Raw genomic sequence first — 23,115 nt, forward strand, 5'->3', positions numbered from 1 at the left:
AAAACTTAAAACATTACAAAGCATCCAGGTTTATTTCCTCCTCCTCCTCCTTTTTTTTTTTTTTTTTTTTTGAGACAGGATTTCTCTGTGTAAGAGTCCCAGCTGTCCTGGAACTCACTTTGTAGACCAGGCTGGCCTTAAACTCACTGAGATCTACCCACCTCTGCACCACTACAATACAATACACCACTACCACCCGGCTATGTCTGTGTTTCTTTAGTCTCCTTCAACCCACAGCAGATGCCCTGTGTCCTTTCTTACCACCCTGGTCCTCTCTGGCACTCCATGCAGGTACATTCAGATAAACCTAGGTTGGATTCTGACTCTACCAGAGTAGTGTGAGACTAACTCTGAACGCTTGTGAGAAAATGCCAAGAAAATAAGACAAGTGTCTTAGGACCTCAGTTTCTTCAAAACAAGGAACTGTCCTTAGAATGTGTTTTTGTGCTCCTCCCAAATATAGCAGATAGGAGTGAGTTTACCTCTGATTATTCATCACACTGGCTATTGGTATTTGTTTATATGCTTCTATGGAAAAACATGTTTTTGCTATGTGCAGCTTGTCCTTGAACTCATGAGAACTTACTCATGTAGTTTTTCTTAATCCCCAGAGTATAAATTGTCTGGTGCTCTGGATAAAGTTGGCTACTGCACGAGACTTTAGTCCGCCTCATTTTTAGGCTCCACTTTTCCAGGTCCCGCCATGTCTAGAGTGGTGAACATGGCAGGCAGACAGATCTTAGAAAAACTGCAATCTTCTCAAATTACTATGCTGGCCTGTGGACAGGATGATGCCTGTCTCCCCGGGCTGGTATGGATGTGAGGGTGCCAACTGGACCCCCAGCCTATCAGTTACCTTCTTCTCCCACAAGGCAGCACTCAGCAAATACGGGTGAAGGCACATGCCTGATGGCTGATAGCATTCGTGCATCCCTGTGGTTGGTACACACAGGAGCTGATTGATACCCATCCACTCTGGACCATAAACTCAGTCACCAATACAGACAGGAAGAGGTGGCAGTCCTGGCCTAAGTGCACACACACTTGCGCTTTGAGACACAAAATGACAGAGAAGAGGTAGGACCAGGCCAGCAATGCAGGTAAAGCACTTTTCCCAGCACCCTGAAGACCTGAGTTCAATCCAGAATACACACAGAGGTGGAAAGAGAGAACCAATTCCATGAAGTTGTCCTTTGACCTCTGTATGCGCACTGTGGCCCCCCACACATCGTGCATACATACAACAGTTATAAATGAAGTTGGGTTTTTGTTTTATTTTTAAAAAGAAAAGACAGAGCCCGGGCGAGAGAGGGTCAGGAACAACAGCGGTTCTGACTAGGGCAGGTCCCGGGCTGCCCTCCTAGTCTAAGCCCCGACAGATAACACTGGAGTTTTGCATGCAGTGCCATGCCAACCTACTCTGGGACGGCAGCTGTCTTCTCAGACAGACCTGAAATAGTTCAGCCAGGGCTCTGAGGGCTGGCATTTCTGTTGTGTACAGCTTTTTGTTGTTGAGACACAGTCTCTAGCCCAGGCTGGCCTCAAATTCACGGTAGCCAAGGATTGATCCTCCTGCCCCCCAAGTGCAAGGGTTAGAGGCATGTGCCACCATCCCTGCTTCAAGTGGTATTGGGGACTGAATGCAAGGCCTCACGCATGACAGGCAAGAAATGACCTACAGCCCCAGCCCGTGTTTTCAACTCCTTTCCCACAGCACCGGAGAGATTTTCTACGAACACGGGCAAGTACAGGGTTCGGTCAGCACATCTGCTGCACTCTCCAGGGTCTTCTGCAGCAGCCGCTTCCAAGGTGACTGGAGAATCCTTACTGAAAAGTAAGGTCTGATGCTAAGTTCTGACTACTTGGCTCATCTGGGTTACTTGTTTGGTATCTTGTGAGTAATTTCTACAATAAATACTTAGTTTTACTTTCAGTAATTGTGTTGATTATCGTTACAGCGTCCTTTGGAGCTACAGAAGTTCACAACCTTGAAAGTACAAGCTACACACACGGCTGGACGCAGGTGTCTGGGAGCTAAGAGCACAGACTACAAGAGATGGGCAGGCGGCCAAGCATGTAGATCCTCCTATTCTCCAAAGCAAAGCTGGCTGCCCGGGCTCAGGAGGGCACAGGCTTCATCCCTCTTCATCAATCAACACCCACCAGCTCCACACTAGAAACATGAGCAGGGGACTCCACAACCACACACTGAGGGATTCTTCTCAGCATGAGCCCGACGACCACTCTTACATGCAAACTCAGAGAACAAATACAAAGCAAGTGCACTTCCGGAAATACAAGCGTCCCAGGAACTAATATGGAGCAACACCAGTATTTCTTCTAGATGGGAAGGGAAACTATCACTTTGGGGCACACAACAAACACTCATCGGTTCTAACACCAGTAAATTCAAGGTGGAGTGAGCAGACACCCACATGGAAACACACCAGAGAAGCAAAGTCGGGTTTGTGGTGTGCTGGGAACTCTGTTCGAACCTTGGGAAAGATGGCAGATGAAAACCCTTTCCATTCTTAAGTAGACTTGTGGACAGCATGTCAGGCATGAGTTATCAAGTACTACAACAGACACATGCTCGTGGAGCCATGAGAGTACCTAAGGAAGCGGTTTCGTGTCCTGGGTATTCAGGGAAGATCTGCTGAAGGACTATATAGTCAGCCAGTTTTAGAAACCCCACAGCCAGGCTGGCTTTGTAAACCTGGTAACTGAAGTCTGCAGACACCTAGGTGCCTGACGTCACAAAGTTTGTGGTAGTGGGACTAAAAATTGAACTTCAGGAGGACAGCAGTAATTCAAATGACACCATGCTGTCCCTGGACTTTTAACACAAAGAGAAGGCACTTGTAGAGTCTTAGTCATCTCTCCCTTTTGAGGCTTCACTGTACTGTCCCCCTGTGGTTCTTTATGAGAAAATGTCATTCTGCTCTCTGCCTGGTTTATTTCTCTTGAGAGTATCCAAACTGCAGACAAACGGATCACCAAGCATCAGAACTCAACCGTCCAAGCCCAGAGCTTGAGGCTCTGAAAGGAGAAATGCTACAAACAATAAGAAGCAGACCACATATTCTGACCACACCAGGTGCCAGAGGAAGAAAGCTCTCCTAACTTCAAGTATCTTCCTGGAGATTTTGCAAAACTATGGCTGAAGGCCTGACTTTGTGGCTTGTGATTATAATCCCAGCCTTCAGGAGGCTGAGGCAGGAGCAGTGAGATGAGCTTGGGCTACGTAGCAAAACCCCCGCCTCAAAGACAAAAGCATCAATGGAAATGAAGGTGAAGCTGGGTGTTACAGCACACACACGCCTTTATTCCCAGCACTTGGGAAGCAGAGGCAGGCAGAGCGCGGTGAATTCGAGGTCAGCTAGGGCTACAAAGTGAGACCCTGCCTCAAAACCAACCAAACAAACAAACAACAAAGTAGGGGAAATGAAAGGCTGTGAATACAGCTCAGCTAGAAGATGCTTGCTTAGCATTCATGTATGGTAGCAAACTAAAAATTCAACATAACTCTTGGTTGTACAGGGAGTTCAGGCTGGCCTGGGCTAAAGACCCTGCCTCAAAAATCAACCCACCAACGTATCCACATACCCAGAAACAGTAAGATGGAGATGGTAGTGCTGTGTCTACCCAGTGCCACCGACAGAGTTCTAGCTCACCCAAGCTAGAGGTTCAGTTTTCCCAAAGGGAAGATAACATTCAGAGTGTACTTGGTAGGTACCCAACACTCTCAGAATGCCCAAGTGTGACACACATTTCCAGCCCTCAACCTTAAAGAGCCCCAGCAAGCACAATGTAATGAGTCAAGGAGATCAGCATCCTTGATTCTCTATCCTGGCCAAGGAGCTATCTGACAGACGGATGAAGAAGTGGAGTGGTGGACACCTTTGTGGTGATCATGACATCATGGCCAGACTAGAACATCCCCTCCCGTCAATACATAGAAGCCCCCAGGACGGAGAAGGAGCTGTAAGAGACAAGGAATGAAAATTACCAGCAGCAGGTACTTTCTCAACACTGGTATTTAAAATGTTTCAAAGCTTGCCAGCCACTTAGGCTGAGGCAGTAGGATTGCTTGGGCCGGGCGTGCCTTGTAACATAGGGAGGCCGTAACAAGCAAACGAGCATAAGGCCGGCAGGGAATGATCTGAGAAGGTAAGGCACAGCCGTCCTTGCCAGGGTAGCTGGCCACCTGCCCTCTGCATCTTATGCCTTGTAGGAGTGGCCACCATGCAGGGACTTCCCAGCTAGAGTGTAATGAAAGACTTGGAGTCAGTTCCAAGGCTGATTGTCTCTAAGTCAGGACAGGCTGATCTCAGGTCACCAAGAGGCCAATTACAGCCTCATGCATACCAAACAGGCAAGAGCTCCCAGGATCTGGTTGCATCCTAAATAGGAAAAGGGCCCTGGGTCTGACCTGAGGCTCTGTTTTGGAACACTCACTGCCCACAGGCGCTGCATACATCATTCCCAAAGCAGCCTTGCTTACAGGACGACCTGCTCTCAGCTGATACGTGAGAGCTGCCAGGAGTCTTTATTTGTAGCTGTCTGATTCACAGAGAGTGTGAGCATGCGCGGGATGCGGACAGGCTTCAGTGTGGTGTTCCCAGGGCCTCAGTGACACCTGCTCTCCCTGCCCGCTCCCTGGCCTTGCTGCAGTGCTAACACACGAGCCATCTGGAGGCTTTCTCTTCTTCTGTCCTGAATTCATTTTCCCAACTTCTTTTTCCTTCTAATAAAACTTTACCAACCGCACCTATCTATGGGGTACAGTATGACCTCTCCATACACATAAACAACAAGTAACTTTCACCTCCACAAACATGTATCCTGTGTGTTGGAACCTTCTGGACACCTCTCTTCTGGTTATTTCCAAATGAAATAACGTGGTGGAAAATGTGACATCCTGGCTGTGGAACATCTGACCAATCCTTCTGGCCTCACGGGTCCTGGTGACCTGCTCTGTCTACCTTACCTCTCTCCCCTTCTGTCCTTTGGAAACTGTTATATTTTATGTTTGGATGAGGTTAACTTTCTCTGCTGGGGAAGCCTGAGTGACACTGAGTTCGATAAGAGGTTGGGGCAAGGCACAGGGAACCAAGACAGATCTTCCTTGGTGTCATCCTGCTCCACCTAAAGTAATGTGGCTGCCAGCAGTCTCCTTTTCCTCCCGTTTCATCTGAACTTATCTGCCACATAGCTGCTTGATGAGCTTGTATGTGTTTTCACCCCTCACAGCCACTTTTGATCTTTTGTTTGTTTGTTTGAGACAGAGTTTCTCTGTGTAGTTTCGGAGCCTGGCCTGGAACTCACTCTGTAGACCAGGATGGCCTCGAACTCACAGAGATCCGCCTGCCTCTGCCTCCCGACTGCTGGGAATAAAGGTGTGAGCCACCACCGCCCGGCTCCACTTCTGACCTTAAGAGGATACTAAGACTGCAAGTGCAGAAGCTGTGTGTGGAACAGAGACTTCCCAGGCACTGGCCCAGCCTAGTGACTCCTGCGCACAGCTACTCTCCAACAGCAAGGCGTGGGGTGACATCTACAACAGCCACTGAACCGTCATCTCATAAGCTTCTATTGCAACAACAGGCTGAATGTCCCTTATATAAATGGTAAGACCAGAAATGTCCCAGATCTAGGGTTCTTTGTCTGTTTTTGGTTTACACGTAATGAAATACCTTGGGGATGAAAACAAAATTCATTTATGATTCATATTTACCACATATACACTGCTTAAGGATACTTTGTGTGGTATCTTAAATGAATTTGTGTGTGATAATTTCCTGATAAGGGATTTTCCACTTGTGATGTTATGTTTATGCTTAGAAGGTTCTAGAATTTGGATCAGTGTATGGCATTGAGGGTTCTGTGTCTCAGTGATGTTAAGACTAACTGCCCAGCAAATGTTTCAAAGCTAGCACCTTTCCACTTACCCAGTACTATATGGGATCTTTTGGGGGAAGGTGATACCGGGGGTGGGGTGGGGTGGGGGTGGGGTGGAATACAGGGCCTTATGCATGGGAGGCAAGCACTCCATCACATACCTATATTTCCATCCAAGGATGGATTTACTTTTATTCATTTATTTATTGTTAAAGCCCTAGCGGCCTTGAACTAACTTTGCAGACCAGGCTGGCCTCTGCCTTCTGAGTGATGTTATTAATGGAATGTGCCATCATATTTGGCAAGGAAGGATGTTTTAACTATCCTTTATACACGAAATATTCTTCACTTGGGGTAACTGCATTTTGTTTCGTTTGATTTTGTGAGACAAAATCTTGCTATATATATAGCCCAGGCTGACCTCCATCTCCACGCCTGAGTGCTGGGCTCACAGACATGAGCCACCATACCTGGTGGAAAAATTATGGCATTAATTAATTAATTGATTGATTGATTAATCTTTTTCTCAGGATAAGGTCTTACTCTATAGCCCTGGGTGTCCTGGAACTTGTTTTGTAGACCCAACTAACCTCAACATCACACAGAAATCTGCCTGCCTCCCTACTGCTGGGATTAAAGATGTTTATCACCATGCTTGGCATAAAACAACACAAAACAGCAACAACAAAACCAGAGAATCATGTGTCCCAGACAGACTTAAAAGATGTAGCTGAGGATGCCCTTAAATGTCTGGTCCTCCTGTCTCCACCTCCCAAGTGCTAGGATTACAACAGGTGTGCACCGCCATGCCCAGTATGTTAGGCAAATACTCTACCTACTGGGCTACATCCTAGTCCCTATGTCTAATGGGAAAACAGTTTTTATATGGGAGGGGGCACTGAGAAAAGTAGATCTTCTGGATGCAAGGGGGAAACTCAGCTGTTTTGGAGATGTGCTTACCAAAAGAACTGGGAAATTCTGAGTTAAACACCAATGATGGAGAGGCTGAGGGGAGGAACCCCAAAGGGAATAAATCTGCAGTGTACCCAGAAAAGGCACAGGGATACCGCAGGCTGGAATGTGCCATCTCAAGAATGTTGAGGGCACCTCAGTTCCTGCTTCCTTCCCATTGGTGGTTGCTGCTAGGGGAGTGAGGGGTTCTCTGTCTTCACGATCTGGTGGGACTTACACTTAAGAAATGTTGAGTAGCCTTTTCAGTTATTATTGCAGTATCTGGCCAAAGGGAGATCGTGTCGCTCTATCTGAGGAAGGCAAAGAGGTATCTTTTAAAGTACAGAATCTACTTCCCTCCGTCAATGACACTCCACTTGCATATCACAAAGCTCTCATGAAGGGATGCTTTTCCTGTGTAGTGGTTCCCAGATAACTCTCAACTCGACCCACATTTATTAGCTGGGTTAGACTACAAAAGGCCACATTTGGAGTTGGTGTATCAGGGTGGCCCAAACTCCAGGAATTGCAAGAGCTTTCTCTTAAATCTGATGAGACCTGCATCCTAACTAAGATCTTCTCTTCCTTAGCTGGCGCCCACCTTCACAAACCTCAGGTAAGAACTTAAAACATGGTAATTGTCAAGCAGTAGGCTTGCTGTTGTGTCTTTTCCTCCCGAACTAGTTAAACCGTTGAGATCTGCAAATCCCAGGGAGGGAAAGCCTGCTCAACAGAGCAGGCTAAGGCCAGCCCTTCCCTCCTGCTTCCCAATCCCATGAGTGGCTCCAACCCACTCTGTCAGAGGGCTCTCATCTCCATTATTCTCTCACTCACGGACTGGGTGGGCCCCAAACCACAAGCTCTGCTAGAGAAGGGGGGCAGTCTGGCCACCTCTGTTGCTCCTGGTGCACCACAGAACATGAGGCCAGAGACTGATATTTCCACACAAAACCAGGGACAAATTTTCATCCTAGTACTAAGCAGAAGGGAATCTCACGACCAGTCTCACAATCAAGTCAATTACACTGTGGGCTCAGTTCCCCCATCCCGATGCAGGAACTTAAGAAGGCCTTTAAACAGCTCACATGGTGGTGTACAGGCACCAGGAACCAAGGCAAAACCATGCCCCGGAGAAGGGCAAGGCCATGAGATAGTACAGAGGGCACTGGGGGAAAGTGGACACCGGGGAAAGAGGAGGTCTGACAGATTTGCTAAAGATTCAGGGGACACTCAGCTTGAAGGCCCTTTAATGAACACATTGCAGAATTGCTACTTCTGTCACAGTGAATTAGTTCCAGGGAGCAGTTTGCATACAAGAAAGAAGCTAGACCAATAGTAACAGGAGGAGGTGGTGTAAGGACAGGCCCATGACCAATGAGAAAGAAAGTCTGTGCTGATGGACTTTTCCCAAGATGCCAGGTCTATTTACTTGGTCATGCTTTCCATGGTGCCCATTAGGCAAATCTCTCACGGCTGAGTCACACCGGAAGCAGGGCACTTTTGACACTCACAGTCCACGTCAAAGGCTTGTTCTGCCACAGTGCACATGTTGCCAGCTATACAGTCCCAGAGTAGATTTGGTTTTGATTCATGAAACTCATTTGTTACATCTTGGGATTGACGGACAGGTCAATGAAAGACCGAAATCGTCCCAATGCCTCTTTAAAGACAAAAATCTCATATACTGCACTCTCTTGAGCTGAGTCTAATTTTGGAAAAGAACTAAAATCTCCTTTAGCAACACCCACGACTTCCACCTGATACTCATGCATTATCAGTTACGCTTCTGTTTTCATTGATTAGAAGGTCACTGGGGTCAGCCTGGGAAAGAACTGTTAGTGTCTAGGTTCCAGACAAGCAAACAGACTCTAAAAACTCAGGCCAAGGGCCCAACAGTGCACTGACCCAGGCTGTGGAGGACCATGTTCTGTGAATGCTACTGTGGCAGGAGAGGAACTGGGCACTGCAGCTGTACCTCACTCGTACCGATTCTAAAGAGAACCCTCAGCTCTGGAAACGGGCCATGAGGTGACCCCAGGCTCTGGGGCATGAGCTGTGTGTTGAGCTAGCACAGACTCACGGAGGTCTCAGCACTGTGCATCATCCCAGCTCTGTCAGAATGGTGGCTACTGTAACAGGTTCTCCCTAGGTCAGACGTAGATCTAGTTTAACGTAAACCCTACTAGGAATTGTTTACACTCTTGGCGTCATGGAATCAGTTGGTGACTTCACATTCTATCCATGCAGGCTGGATGAAAAGCAAGGCCAGATTTAGTCAGACACTTGCCCAAATTTAACTATCTCCAAAAGAGCCGGCATCCAGTGCAGTTCAACACCCCTGGCTCACTGTTGCAGACTAGGAAGTCCTATACTGACATGTCTCTGCTGTCGAGGAGTACACCCCACTGGGCAATCCTGCCTAACTCCACAGGGTGTCTAGACCCCAGAGGGAATACACAAGCTAGCCAGTAGAATCAATCCTAATCTAGTCTCCAACTCCAACTGTTCTGCCACGTTCTGGACTCTTTACTGATGACAGTTGTACCTGATACCCGGAGATGTTTTTAGACAACCAAGATTGATTTGATTTAGCTTTTTGCTTTTTAACAAGAGACTCAAAGGATAAAGAGAGGAGCAGGGAGGTGCCCACACCTATTTCCCCACAGATGGGAAACAAGGTGCAGGAAGGTCATGGCCGAAGATGGAGTGGACGACAGGAGGCAATAAGTAGCTCAAAGCAAGGCGCTGTCTTTGGACCTATGCTCATTCTACTTGGATAATTGTAGCCCTTTGAGACTGTGGTTACCACAGGGGATGAACACAGTCTGTGGGTACAGGGATAATCCACTGGGGTTCAGATTCTGTTCTGGTTTCTAACTATCAGCGTGGGGGCTCTCTGTGTGAGCGAGCATGCACACCCTGGAAACTATGCTCATGGTTTACACAGGAGTGGGCAATAAAATCCAGAGTCCTGCTGTGGATGGTGACATTCTGTGTCTACCTTCCTAATTCCTACCTCTTCTTGTCCTCTACCTACAAGGTGTTCTATCACTGATGTCTTGTTCTCATCGGTAGTTCACAACCTGACTTCTTCCTCAGATGCCACCTGGTAAACATCTACAGACGTTGCTCATTCAACTTAGGCAGGAGGATGCTACTGGCTTCTAATGGGAGAAGTCGGAGATACTGCAGTGTACCAGATGGGTCCCCAAAGAACTATCCAGCCCAAAATGTCCACAATGCTGAGCTTGAGGAACCCTGGCTTAGAAGCACTATCAAATGACCTCTAACCTCATACAAAACAGGTCCATCGAGCCATCTAGTTTGCAATGTGACTTGACTGGAGTGTGCAGCAAGTAGAGGAGTGAGCTCAGAGATCCTCCTCTACAGTGCTGATCCAAGCCATCCAAAGGCAAGACATGAAGGAGCAGTCAACAGAGGCCCGCCATGCTTAAGAAAGAGCCTTTGGCTGTTGTCCAGGGAGAGGCAGCCAGAGATGTGAGAGATTAAGGCATGCATACATCAGTCCAATGCAGTACACCAAGACTATGACCCAAGCCCTACAAAAGATACCTGGGCCTCTCACCACCTGCATCCTCACCTCACCTCATCTCCAAAGGTGACCGCCCGCCTCCCACAGGGCCACTCAAACACTCCTACTCTCTGTCATCTGACTAGGAGGAATTCCAGGGACTGAAAGATGAGTCGAGTCAACTGCTCTCCTTTATTCATCTTCTCTCAGGGGTGTCATGGGCCTGGTGATGAATGAAGAGTCCCCTGCTGTAACAGGCCTTGCACCACACCCAGGAGGGACTGTGGACACCTGTGGGAAGACACATCTTTCTCTTTGCCTTCCCAGTCCTTCTTTCTCCCATTTTCTAAGTACATTTTGCCTAGGAGCTCTGAGGCTCTCTGTTGTGGCGTGTCTTTCTAAGGTGAGGGCCAGGCCATGCCTGTGCATGTTCAGGAGACTTCCTGAACACATCATATGCTTGGCCAAAGCCAAGCTGCTGTCTGGGATAACATGGACACCCAGCCCAACATTTAGCTGATGGTCAGGTTAAGTGCTCTGAAACCAAACTGAGACTAATTCTCAGAGGCTGGGGGTGTGAGTCTGTGGCAGAGTGTGTCTTTAGCAAGCAGAAGACGCCAAGGACAATGCCCAGCACCTAAAATAAGAATTCTATTTTTCTCTTGCCACAGGTGATTTGCCTCAAACTGTCCGTACAGAAATACGTCTCTCCTTCCCTGTACTCAGACAGCACACAGAGCCAGGGAGAGTAATTTCTCATGAGGACCGTGAACGGCAGTTGTAAAGCATCACTGGAGCTTTTAAAAAAGGGGTGATAGACAGAGCTGGCTCAGGATACATGGGTACCACTTGCCCAGTAAGGGTAAAGTTTTAGGTGTCATCCCCAGCACTGGAAAAGTAAAGGTGGACAACCAGAGAAGTGAAGCCAACAGATCTATAGGCCTGCTGGCAGGATGGGCTTCCCCTGCGGTGCAAACTGTTCCAGGTGCTGTAAACGGTACAGCCTCAGCTTGGACTATCTGACTCCATTTCACACTCTCACAGGTAAAGCACAGAGCTCCGATTGTCCCCTTCCTCAGTTTGACATCCTTTTATGTATCAGTGATAAAAGTCTTTGTTCTTTTGTCTTCTGAGTTCCCTCAGGCAAGTTCCATGCTGGGAATTACTGCTTACAAAAATAAAATGGGACCTACATATTTCCTGTCATAAAGAGATACATCCTTGCTGACCTACGGGGACACCCACACTGTCACAGGAATCCCAGTGCAAAGCTCCTGCTGTCTAAAGAGCTCTTCTCTCATGTGCCTTGAGTATGAGGTGACTAAGTAGGGACACAGGGAAGCTGTTTACACAGTAGGCACGCAGGCACATCCTGATCATAGTCCTTGACCACATGGCCTGGCTTCTGGGCCTGATTCTAACACAGACTAGTGTAAGACTTAGTGGGCATGTATAAAATATCCAGACAGTGTCTGGTATATGGCAAGCATTAGCCTTGGGTACTGCTGTTGTCATTACCTTTATGTGCATTCCTATTTCTCTACTTAATTTTACTTTTCTTTTTTGAGATAGAATTTTACTATATAGTTGGTGTAGCTCTGGCTATGTAGCCCAGGCTGGCCTCAGAATCATGGCAATCTTCTTATCTCAGCCTCCTGAATGCTAGATTAGGGACAATGCCACCACATCTGTCTTAGCGATTATTTTCTTTTCTATCTTCTTATGTTATTTTACTTGTTGATGGTATTGGGGATGGGATCTAGGGCCTCAACCACTAAACAACTACTCTATCATCCAGCTGTATCTCTAGCCTCTGACTTTATTTTTTATTTATTTTTGGGGGGGGGTTCGAGACAGCATTTCTTTGTGGCTTTGGAAGCTGTCCTGGAGCTAGCTCTTGTAGACCAGGCTGGTCTCGAACTCACAGAGATCCACCTGCCTCTGCCTCCCGAGTGCTGGGATTAAAGGCGTGCGCCGCCACCACCCAGGTTGCCTCCAGCTTTATTTTCTGTAACCTGGTAGGACAGGAGCACTGAACAGCGTCAATCACGGAGGAAGACAGCGGGGAGGGGGGGGTTAACACGCCTGCAATTTTCTACAGGACTTCTGAGGATCCTTTCAGCAGGAAAGGCTGCAAACACAGGCAGCCCTGTACCAGCAGTGTGGTACTTGAACCCAAAGACTGCTCCTGGCAGTGCACAAACAGGAAGACTTTGGCTTTGGCCTGTGTACCCTGTGGGTCAGTGCCCTCACCTCACTCCAGTACAGCTGATTCTCAGAGATTCCAACTCCATCAGGACTGCCTGGAGCCTCCTTCCTTCCTTCCTTCCTTCCTTCCTTCCTTCCTTCCTTCCTTCCTTCCTTCCTTCCTTCCTTCCTCCCTCCCTCCCTTCTTGCTTCCTGTGTCACAGCATCACCGGGTTCCTGTCAGGGTCACCTCCTCAGGAAGATGAACCAAAGAGGAAGGAAGCTGGCAGCTTGGTCATTCCCATCAGGCTCAAGTCTAGGGAGAGCAGTTGCCTTTTAAACAGAGCCTACCAACCTGGTCTCTGGTGGGACAGTGGAGAGAAATCACACAGCTGGTCTCTCTAACCTGTTTTTCTAGATTTTTGGTAGTTCTACAAAGGGGGAAACAAGCACACACAAGGACTGCTTCTTGGAGATGAGCCTTCTTCAGTCAGTCTGGGTCACAACTCTCATCTGTCAAGTTTCGTGCTAAGCAGAGACTGACTGCCAAGGGGATTCTCCTCCTAGAACTTTCTCAAAAACCTTGATTGCTGAAGAAAAGTAAGAGCCACTGAGTCCCAACATCGTCATTACTTTTATATGAAGGAGCACATGTCACAAAGGTCCCCCTTTCTCAAGGAATAAACCTTAGAATAGGTATGCTACCAACAAGTGTCAAACCTAGCAGCTGGTCAGTCTTAGTTCTCAGGAAGGTATATGACACTGGGTACAAAGACGGTGGGTTTTGATGACAGGGACAACTGAACGTAAAGTAACTACTAAGGACGAACAATCACAGGAGACAACACAAAAGGAATCAGGCTACATTTCCTATGCAGTAATTGTGATGAAGACGGACTATTTCTGATGTCTCACAGAATCACAAAAGGAGGAAGGCAGTCACTTACATGTCACTGTGGGCAACTTAACACAATTAATGTACAATCACAAAGATCTAAATACAGAACAGAAGCAAAGCAAAGAAACCAGAAGAGGCCAATAGAAATCCCAACTCCATCTCTACAGACCCTGTAGGCGATTATCCCAACATGTCCCAGAGTCTGCAGTAGGTCAGACCCGCAAACCTGCATTCCTTTAAGTTTCCCTAAACCTCCCCTATTACCAGCCGAGATGGGTGTAGACATTGTTAGAGAACCTTCTGCCTATATTTTGAGCACACCATGTTGGGAGGGAAAAAAAATCAAAGCAAGGCAGAGCTTAGCTTCACTTAAGCTGACAGCAACTTAATCGCTTGCCAACTGTCCTTAAAGATTTATAAAAGCACCTCAAACTCTCTCAAAAAATGTTTACAAACCACTGTGAGAAGCTGAGAAAAAGATGGCCCATAGGAAGTAAAAGGGAGTTGGTGAACACGTGGCTGGTAGCACCCGGAAGTAATTGAAGGTTGCTCCCCTATGTCTAGAGGCCCGCCTCCCCTCCTCAGGTGCTGGGCGGGCACGTTTGCACAATCAGACCTGCACCCTCTGGAACTATGTTGTCACGAGGAGACAATGAGTAATTGTAAAGCAGGAGGCCTGCTGACGTTTGGTAATCACTCTGGGTGGGGACCGGAGCAACCAGCAAGCAGGCCATGCCGCAGCCTAGGTCCTACCACGTTCTTTAGGACTTGTCTACTTGCTGGCACTCGCAGGAGCTTGGCTGCATGCGAGCTGTGAGAAATGGCCACGCTTGGCATCTTGGACTCTGCAGTTGTCTGGAAAGAGCTGGAATCCAGTCTTCCTAAAACTGCCTGATCTGAGGTGAGAGCCCCACTGAGCGGTTTCTTATTCATGCTCTAGAGGGCCACATGTGGGGTTTGGGTCTCACACGGCCCCATGTTGCTCTCTATTTCCACATGAAAATAAGAGTGGCCCATTTGTATAATCTGTTCTCCTTCCATGCCTGTGCTCAGCCTCTGTGTCAGGGAGTGTCTTATTCTGAAAAACTGTCAGGGAACACACACACACACACACACACACACACACACACACACACACACACACACGCACGCACGCACAAGACAATTTTATGATGTTTCAGAAACAAACTGAGTTCCCTTGGAGATTTTCCAGGTTCTTTCCATGGGCTGGCACAGAATCATAATCAGCTTTGAGGCAAATCAGCACATGGTCCTATGACAACGGCCTTCTTCACTGTCCAGATCTGGGACGGTGAGGGCAGCTAAGGGTTAGAGTTTGGAGATCGTGCACCCATACACTGCCTCTCTCATCACTGTCTCTTGGTCAGTCATCCTTGTACCTGCCATCTCTCTCTCCCTTTCAAAGGCACAGGAACACTATTTCAGAGAGAGGGGGGCATGCTAGTGTCCCAGGGAGGGCCCTGGCCCAATGTGACACTGCATAAAGAAGCCCAGCGTTCCTCAGCTGCCCAGAGGTCTGCTGCTGGGTGGACAAATGTCAGCAAGGAACAACAGCCAGACTTCCCGATACAGAGTGCCTCACCCACGAAGGGGCCTACTTTGGCCCTACTTGGCCTGTGTTCCCATGGCTGGCATGCTGATGTGGCAGAAGTATCACTACGCCTCAGTCAGCAGCATGTGTGAGGAGTACAGGCTGGCCCTCCCGGCATGAGGATGGTCTAATGAACTAGACAACAGAACTCAGGAGCCAGGTCCCCCTAAGACAGCCCAGGAGAGACTCTAGCCATGGAGCAAAGAACAAGGTTCCCCAGTGTGATCCCAGTCATCAGCCTGAGGTACCCTAGCAAGCCTATCTACAGAGGGAGGACACCTAACTGGCCGCAGTTCTCCTGAGGACAGCACCTGGTGCTATGTCCCCTCGGCCGACGTGGGCTCTGTGTAGAAATTTATCCTTCATCTGCCCAGCCTGAGGTTCCTCACTCTGGCTCACTAAACAGGGGACACGTGGGTGGAGGACTCTTACTGATCTTTATTTACAGTCGCTGCAGAGCAAAGCGCCCTGCCCAGGCCTTTCCACTAACAGGAGTCTATACTCTGTGGAGACCCTGGCCCCACAGCCATCCCTGCTCTCCCTGCCCTCAGCATAAGCGAGGGTCCTGAGGAACGGTGGCTTCCACAGCTCATGCCCCACATCTGCCTGAGCTTCCCCTTTCCCACGCTCCAATCAGGAAAAAGAGAAAGAAAAGAAAAACTCAGAAACCTGAAGATTGTTTGGAATTTATTCTCTTAAATAAGAATGTAACATTTGTTAAAAAAGCGAAAAACAAAAAACAAAGAAAAAAACCTTAAAGCACAACACCTTGGTTTCACAGTAATGGCAAAAACAAAGTTACACAATTAAATAAAAAACTCACAAAGCAACACACCAAAAAACTCACAATAGCACAGATTAAAAACAAGGCCAAATTAAAAGCTGTAGGGAAGGTCAGTGGACAGGCAAAGTGTTCCTTGGCACATCTCGTCCTCCCCACTCTGGCTTCTATGTACGGAGCTTTGGGCACTGCTTGCTGAGGCCTCTCACCCCAAGGGAATGGTGGCTAAAGTGAACCCCTTATTCACTGGCCAGTATTCAGCGGTACAGGGGGTCCAAGATGTTCCCACTGTGCTGCAGGGAGCGGTCAGGCACAGTAAATACAGGACAGTGGGTAGATGAGGCGACTACAGAGCAGTCAACACAGCCCACGGGCTGACTGGAGGCAAGTCAGGTGTCTATGACTCTCTGGCCCCCTACCAGCAAGACTATTGCTTTGCTGAGTAGGGAAACTGATTACCTGAGTTTGAGGGGCCTGTACCGCCCATCTTCTGAGAGACCCAGCCCCATGTCTAGGCCTCTACATGTCCAAATATGACTGTGCCTAGCTGATGAGCTCTTTCGGAACCCTGACTAGGCTGGAGTGAAGACAGAGCAAACTTCCCGAGAAAGCTCCTATGGCTTTCAGATCAACAAGTAGCTTTAAAGACAGTCTCACTGTTTCTACCTATACAATGAATTTACACCCATACACATACAGATACACGTATATACGTAGAGAGGTATGCATACACAAATGTTCACCCAGTACCATTGCTCAGCTTTGGCTCTATTGGTAGGGTTGGGGAGGCAGCTGCTCCACAGCGCCCCCTTTTCTGGGTTTTACAGCAGGCTTAGAAGGGAAGAGGCCCTCGGCAGCCATGAGAGGATCCCTGCCCTTGCCATCAGGCGAGCGACACTCTTTGCAGCATGAGGCTATTCTGGCTAGTGTGAGCAATGCCTGTTTCTCAGCAGCCCACTGGAATTCAATTGTGGAAGCCAGTGGGTACCATGTACCATGTAAAGAGTGTCTGGGGTCAGGGGACAGGCCAGTGCCACGTGTAACTATAGCTTCTCCATGAAAGACACTTCCTCACAAGGTGATGGGGGGGGGGCTTCGCTCTGTGCTCTGCAAATGTTCGAGATACTGCACACTGGGGGAAAGGCTCTCTTTCTCCTTTCCACCCATGTGCCCTGTGCCTTACGTTTGGTTCTGCACAATGGGATCCCTCTATCCAAAAAAGGAACCATTAGCAACCGAGGGCTCACATCCAGGAGAAAAGCCAAGCCTTCCAGGATTTTCCTAAACTCCAGGCAGGTACCGTGAGGCCAGGGTAGGGAAATCTGTGCCAGGCCCACTCATCCATAGCAGTCAGAAGAGGAGGCTTGGAAACAAAGCATTTACAGAACAAAAGGAGGAATTCTATATTAAAAGCACATTACAAACAGAAATACTATAAACAGTGTCTGAAACAGTGGGTCAAGCAGCAGCGGTAGACAAGGTTACCAGAGGAAGACAATGCAGTAAATCAGGCCTATGCGAGGTTATGGCGGGTTATATTGTTATTCTGGGTATTTTTGCTGCTGTCATTTTGTTTGTGTAACAGCACTACTTCCTGCCTAAGGGGAAAGAAGGGAGCAGAGTGAAGAGCTGTGACATGAAGGAGGCGCAGGACCAGGAGTGCAGGGCCACCGGCCACAGCCCGGCTCCTCCAGTTCCTCCTCCATGGTGGGTTCCAGGGAGTACCGGCAGCCACATGTGACAGAACAGGGACCAGGCTAAGAACCCTTCTGTGACACATTCTGGAAGCCTGAGACACTAGGCTTCGTCTGAACCTTTCTGGAAGAAGTTTAGTCGAGCACTCAAAGCTAATATGGGATTTGAAAAAGGCATTGCTACCAAAGGAGAAACAGAAACCTATTTCATGGCAGCTCTAGAATTCTGCCCGTCTTTCCAGTCCTTTTCATGGGCAAGTGACAGGACTTTGAGCATGTTCAGGACTCAGGGCTGTGATTTCCAAACCTTGAGTCTGGCCTTCCATTGCAGGGAGTCCTCAGGGCTGGGGTACAGGGCCAGCCCCGCTCCCTTTGGACATTCAGCCTGGGACACTTTGGGACGCAGAGTCCTGACCCTCTCTCTCCTGCAGTTCTACCGCAGGCCCTTTCCCAGTTGATTCTTTAACCACACTGGCAAGTCCCATGTTCTCAGTGTTTTATGAAGCATTCTTCTCCTTACCTATAGATCCCTTAATTCTTTAGAGTACCCCCAAATTCTGAAACCTATTATGCTTTCCCCGGACAGGCAGAGAGGCAAAAATCACTGGTATTTCTTTTCAAAAGAATGTTGTTGTGCCCTCTACCCTTAGGGAAAGTGGAACTATTTTTTTGTTTGACTGAGTAGTCAGGTTCCTTGGCAAGGTGGGACTTTCACCTGATCACGTGCACATTCCAGTGTAAAGCCAAAGCTGTGTCTGGGACCAGGATACCTTTTCTCTGCCAGTGTCAACTCTTGAGAAATACTACCAAGGGCTGACAGACTTCCTAGGGCCCAAAGTCACTCATGCCTTAAGTATGGTTATAAACTGTGAGTCCCACCTACAATCTTTTGCTTCCTCAGAATATAAGCAGGGAACACAGAAAAATGGCAGTCAAGCTCACCAGGCCTGGCTGGGGTCTCTGTGCCTCGGAGGGTTAATACACCTCACCCCCACAGTGCTCCTGCCAAGCCCCAAGCACAGTCTCCCTCCTCTGGCACAAGTGCCCAAGGGCAGTGTCTATCCCTCACTATCAACAGAAGTAGCTCTATTTGAAAGCTAAGAAAATACTCCTCTTCCATCATGGATGGTATGACATAAACTCCTTGTGGCTTCTGGCACTGGCTGGTAATCTTTCATCTTTATTTGGGTTTGTACCTGGCTGTGTGAGATAGATCTGCTGCTGGGCATAGTGGCACACCCCTTTCAACACAGCACTTGGGGAAGCAGAGGCAGGTCTGCTTCCAGTCTGGCCTACATATCCAGTTCCTGTCAGGGCTACATATAGCGAGACTCTATCTCAAAAACCACATACAAAAGGTTAAAAAATTAAGAAATGATACACTTGTAAACAAGAGAAAATGTATGACATACAGAAAGACACCCTTATAGACTTCACACATAAAGAGTGACCCATGAGAGACATCTGGGGCTGCCACAGGGTACTCAGGACCTCTCAACATCGGACAGACTGTGGCACTATGGCTAATTTTACAAGGGGAGATGAGGGGGGGGGGGTTGCAAGACAATTCTCTACAGGCCTCGTGACCCTGACATCCCCCCTTCTGCCTTGCAATGGACAGAGCTGGCATGTTTTCTGAGGTAGGATGGCACCGCTGAGCTCTTGACACAGGAAGTGACAATGAGAGTGGGGTAAGGGGGTCTTGACCCTCACTGAACACTCAGATTCCTAAAGTGATTAGCATGGGGTGGCCCTTGCCACCTGGACACAGAGCAGGGGAATGGGACACACAAGCTTCAAGTTGTAGTGAACACAATCAAACTGTGGGCCACAGTTCCACATCTCTGTGACATGAAACAGGCCCTGCACAGGAGTCACCCAGGAGCCTATGGTTCTGGGCTTTCCCTGGGTAAATGACACAGCAGCCTCTTTTGGGTTTCTGTTCACCCCCAGGGTCTGCCCCAAGTACCTTGGTGTGTCTTGGAAGTGTGGGTAACCCCGCTTACCAGACAGCACCATCACTGGCTCACAGCCTGCCAGTGAAACTCCCCTCCAATCTGCACCAGAACCTCTGACAGGCCATAGAGGAAGGGGACTCCGAACGCCAGCAGCTGACACATGAAAAAGGAGTCCAGGGGGTTTTGGGCCACTTGATGCCCGATTGAAGAAATGTTGCTTTGGAGGTGCTGGCTCACCCCCTTGGCCTTGTCACAGAGGCCGAGAGAGTGGTGCACCACCCAGGCAAACAAGGAAGTGAGGCTACCTGGCGTTCTCTCGGCTGAGCTGGTGGCAACGCTGGCCAGTCCATTTGCATCTGGAGTGGGGCCATCCTGCAGGGGTCCTTTGGCTTCCTAGAAGAGCCCATAAAAAAAGAGCAGTGACTCCTGACTGCTGCCTTCCAACGTAGCAGACAATGACCCCAGACTGGCTACTCTGTCTACTGTATCCCTCAGAGAGGAAGTCTTCCTCAGAAAGAAGTCTTTTGATCCCCTTAGATATCACAATCTGTGATGCATTTACACAGCATATATGCATTCTCTTGACAACTTCAAATGCTCTCTGGCTGACTTATACGGCCACTGTATACCTGCTCCTACTGTCCCTCTGCAGTCAACTCAAGCCTTTGAAAAGAGCAGTAATCAGCCCGCATGCTGCCAAGACGGCAACAGACCACCCTCATTGAAGCAGAAAAAGTCAAGGGCTCGTATGGAAACTCGGGCTTAGAGGGCAGCAGGCGGGATGGCTATGGCAGTCTGGTCTCCTCTTATGGAGGCAGGGATTGGCCCTCAGATGCCTGGGATGTGGGCCCGAGGAAAGGGAGGGGCTCCCGAGGCTGCCTATTCACCAGCTACAAGGAAAAGAGCTCTGATCTGGGAGAAGGAACAGTTAGGTAAGCAGCAAGGTGCCCTTCTGCCCAGAGTAAGCCCCGAGCATTGTCTCTGGAGAGACAATGGCACCACTAGAAGCTTGCAAGCCTGTATCCAGCCAAGTGTGATTCCTCTCAAGTCCACTCATGGGACAGGCAACACTCTCTTGATAGTCCCACTAACAGGAAGTTACCTTTCCAGATAGAGGAGCCACTGCAGGCCTCTTCCTTTGAGCGTAGCCAGAGAGTCGGTAACAGTAGTGCGGCTTACAGTAGAATTTGCCTGTGGACAAGAAGAATCAGGAAAGAGTGAGCAAAATGCCGCAACTGTGACCTTGGCTTGCTAGCCACAGGATGGTGCCATTGCATAACCCTACCCCCCACAGCTCCCAACTCCCCCTACAATCCAGAAAGGCCAGCCCCCCCCCCCCCCCGTATCCAATGCAGAGGCCTTCCCCTTTGGGTGTGTGAAGGTTGTTGAACCACCAATCAGTGCCCAGAGCAAAGATCTGAGGCTTGCATGCAGACCCAGCAAACAAAGTAGTAGTGTGTGAGGACAAAGACATGGTCACATGAAAACTGCAGCGGCATTTCTGGGGAGGGCAGGAATGAATACAAGTGCAGGGTGGAGGCAGGAAGGCTTCAAGGGCCAGGCTGGTGCCAGTTACTAACTCTGAGAGAACTATCTCCGCTCCCGGCCACTACCACGGACTCCTGCCCTCCTTGTCACTAGCTACGGCAACTCTAGTGTGCTAAAAATAATACAAGGGTCGAGAGATGGATGCCAGGTAAAGGAGCTAACTGCATACAAGCTTGGCAACCTGACTTGGGTCCCTAGGATCCACGCAAAAAGCAGGATGTGGTGGTGGGAATCTGCAATCCCAGCATTCCTATGGGCAGGGGCCAGGAGGTCCTGGGTCAGCTGCCCCAGAGTATGCAGTGCAGCAGCACAAACAGTAAGAGACAATGTCTCAACGAGGTGGGTGGGGATGACCGACTCCCCAAAGGTGTTCTCTCCTCTCTACACACATTGTGATATACATGCTTGTGTGTACACACACACACAGACCCACACCCACACCCACACACGCGCATGCGCGCGCACACACACACACTCACTCACTCACATACACACACACTCAATGAGACTGAGACCCATTTCCCTTTCAGTACACGTGTGCTGGGGGGATGAACTAAGAGTCAACTAACCACTCACACTCACACTCTGGCTTCTTAGAGCTCACTTCCTCCCACGAAAGACACAGAGCTCCAGCCTTGTAGGGCCAAACAGTTGGCCATCACAGAGCTCCAGCCTTGTAGGGCCAAACAGTTGGCCATCACAGAGCTCCAGCCTTGTAGGGCCAAACAGTTGGCCACCACAGGCATGAGGTGCGCAAGCTCCATCAATCACCAATCAACGCTTCTTTATTGAAGGTACGGACTCATGTAGCCCACCCTGACTCTGAACCCCTGGTCCTCCTGCCTCTACCTCTCAAGTGCTGGGATTACAGGTGTGTGCCACTATACCTAGTTTTATTGTAGTTTCTTATTCTTTCTCAAATTCAACTTTTGCTGTTTAAATGAGTTATAAAAAAAAACCCACACCACTAATTTTTACTTAACAATTACTATGTTCCAGACATGATTCCAACTGTGTTACATCTATCCATTCACTTAGTGCTCACACAACCCAAAGATATACGGACTGTTGCTATCTGTCCATAGGTGAGGCACAGTCAGGCTAAGCTGCCTGACAAAATGCCCCATAGTCAGAGCATTTGAGGCAGGAAACCAGCTCCAGAGCCTGCACTGTCTGCAGTTGTACTATGGCTCCTGTTTCAGGAAAGTCAGCTAGACTAACAACTGTGACTTAATCACAAGTTATAGAGAACTCAATAAAGTGACAGACTGGGGAGTGCCTAGACTGAGGTTTTTGTTTTTTTTGTTTTTACGAGACAGGGTTTCTCTGTATTGTTTTGGAGGCTGTCAGTCCAGCCCGGCCTCGAACTCAGAGAGATCCGCCTGCCTCTGCCTCCTGAATGCTGGGATTAAAGGTGTGCGCCGCCACCACCTGGCTGTTTCTTTGTTTTTAAGACAGGGTGTCTCTGTGTAACAGCTCTGGCTGTTCTGGAACTTGGTTTGTATAGACCAGGTTGGCCTGGAATTCACAGAGATCTGCCTGCTTCTGCCTGGCTTAGATTAAGCAATCTTGACAATCAAAGTGAGTGACAGAAAGGGAGGACACAGGTATCTGTCAGGCGGGCCCAAGACAAACTGGCATTTACTCAACTGTCTGAGTGTCATTTGACAACATGGGTAACATGGACACTGGGTCCCTAGTCAAGGTGGACGAGCACTTTAGTTGGACGGAGCAGAAGACACATGGCTTAGCGTGAGAAAGCAGTAAATGCAGTGGCCACTTCACGGCCAGAAGTCTGAGGAGACCTCTGAGGAGAGGACATGTGGGGACAGGAAGGCCAGCAAGCCCATTACAACATGACTAGGAAAGTATACTAGAATAGGTAGGGACAGCTCAGCAAGATCCTGGGGCACCAATGGTATACTCAGGGAGTGAAAAGGAGGCCAGTGTGACTGTGTCTACCACTCCCACCGAATGTGCCAGCCCATGGTCTTCAGCTGCCGGGAGAAGGCGGGCTGCTGGGGGCGTGCCTCGAAGGGCGCTGTGAACTGCG

General features: G+C 48.8%; 1 protein-coding gene across 1 annotated transcript in view; it reads right to left on the reverse strand.

Annotated features, from left to right (window-relative positions):
• Mical3 (microtubule associated monooxygenase, calponin and LIM domain containing 3) overlaps positions 1–23,115 on the reverse strand; it is a 179,663-nt gene that overhangs the window by 47,696 nt on the left and 108,852 nt on the right. The window contains 2 exon segments of the mRNA XM_040737544.1: positions 19,820–19,907; positions 20,617–20,705. Of these exon segments, the coding sequence (XP_040593478.1) occupies positions 19,820–19,907; positions 20,617–20,705 (177 nt within the window).

Source organism: Mesocricetus auratus, unplaced genomic scaffold (genome assembly GCF_017639785.1).
Source record: "Mesocricetus auratus isolate SY011 unplaced genomic scaffold, BCM_Maur_2.0 Super-Scaffold_100676, whole genome shotgun sequence".
Lineage (NCBI taxonomy): Eukaryota > Metazoa > Chordata > Mammalia > Rodentia > Cricetidae > Mesocricetus > Mesocricetus auratus.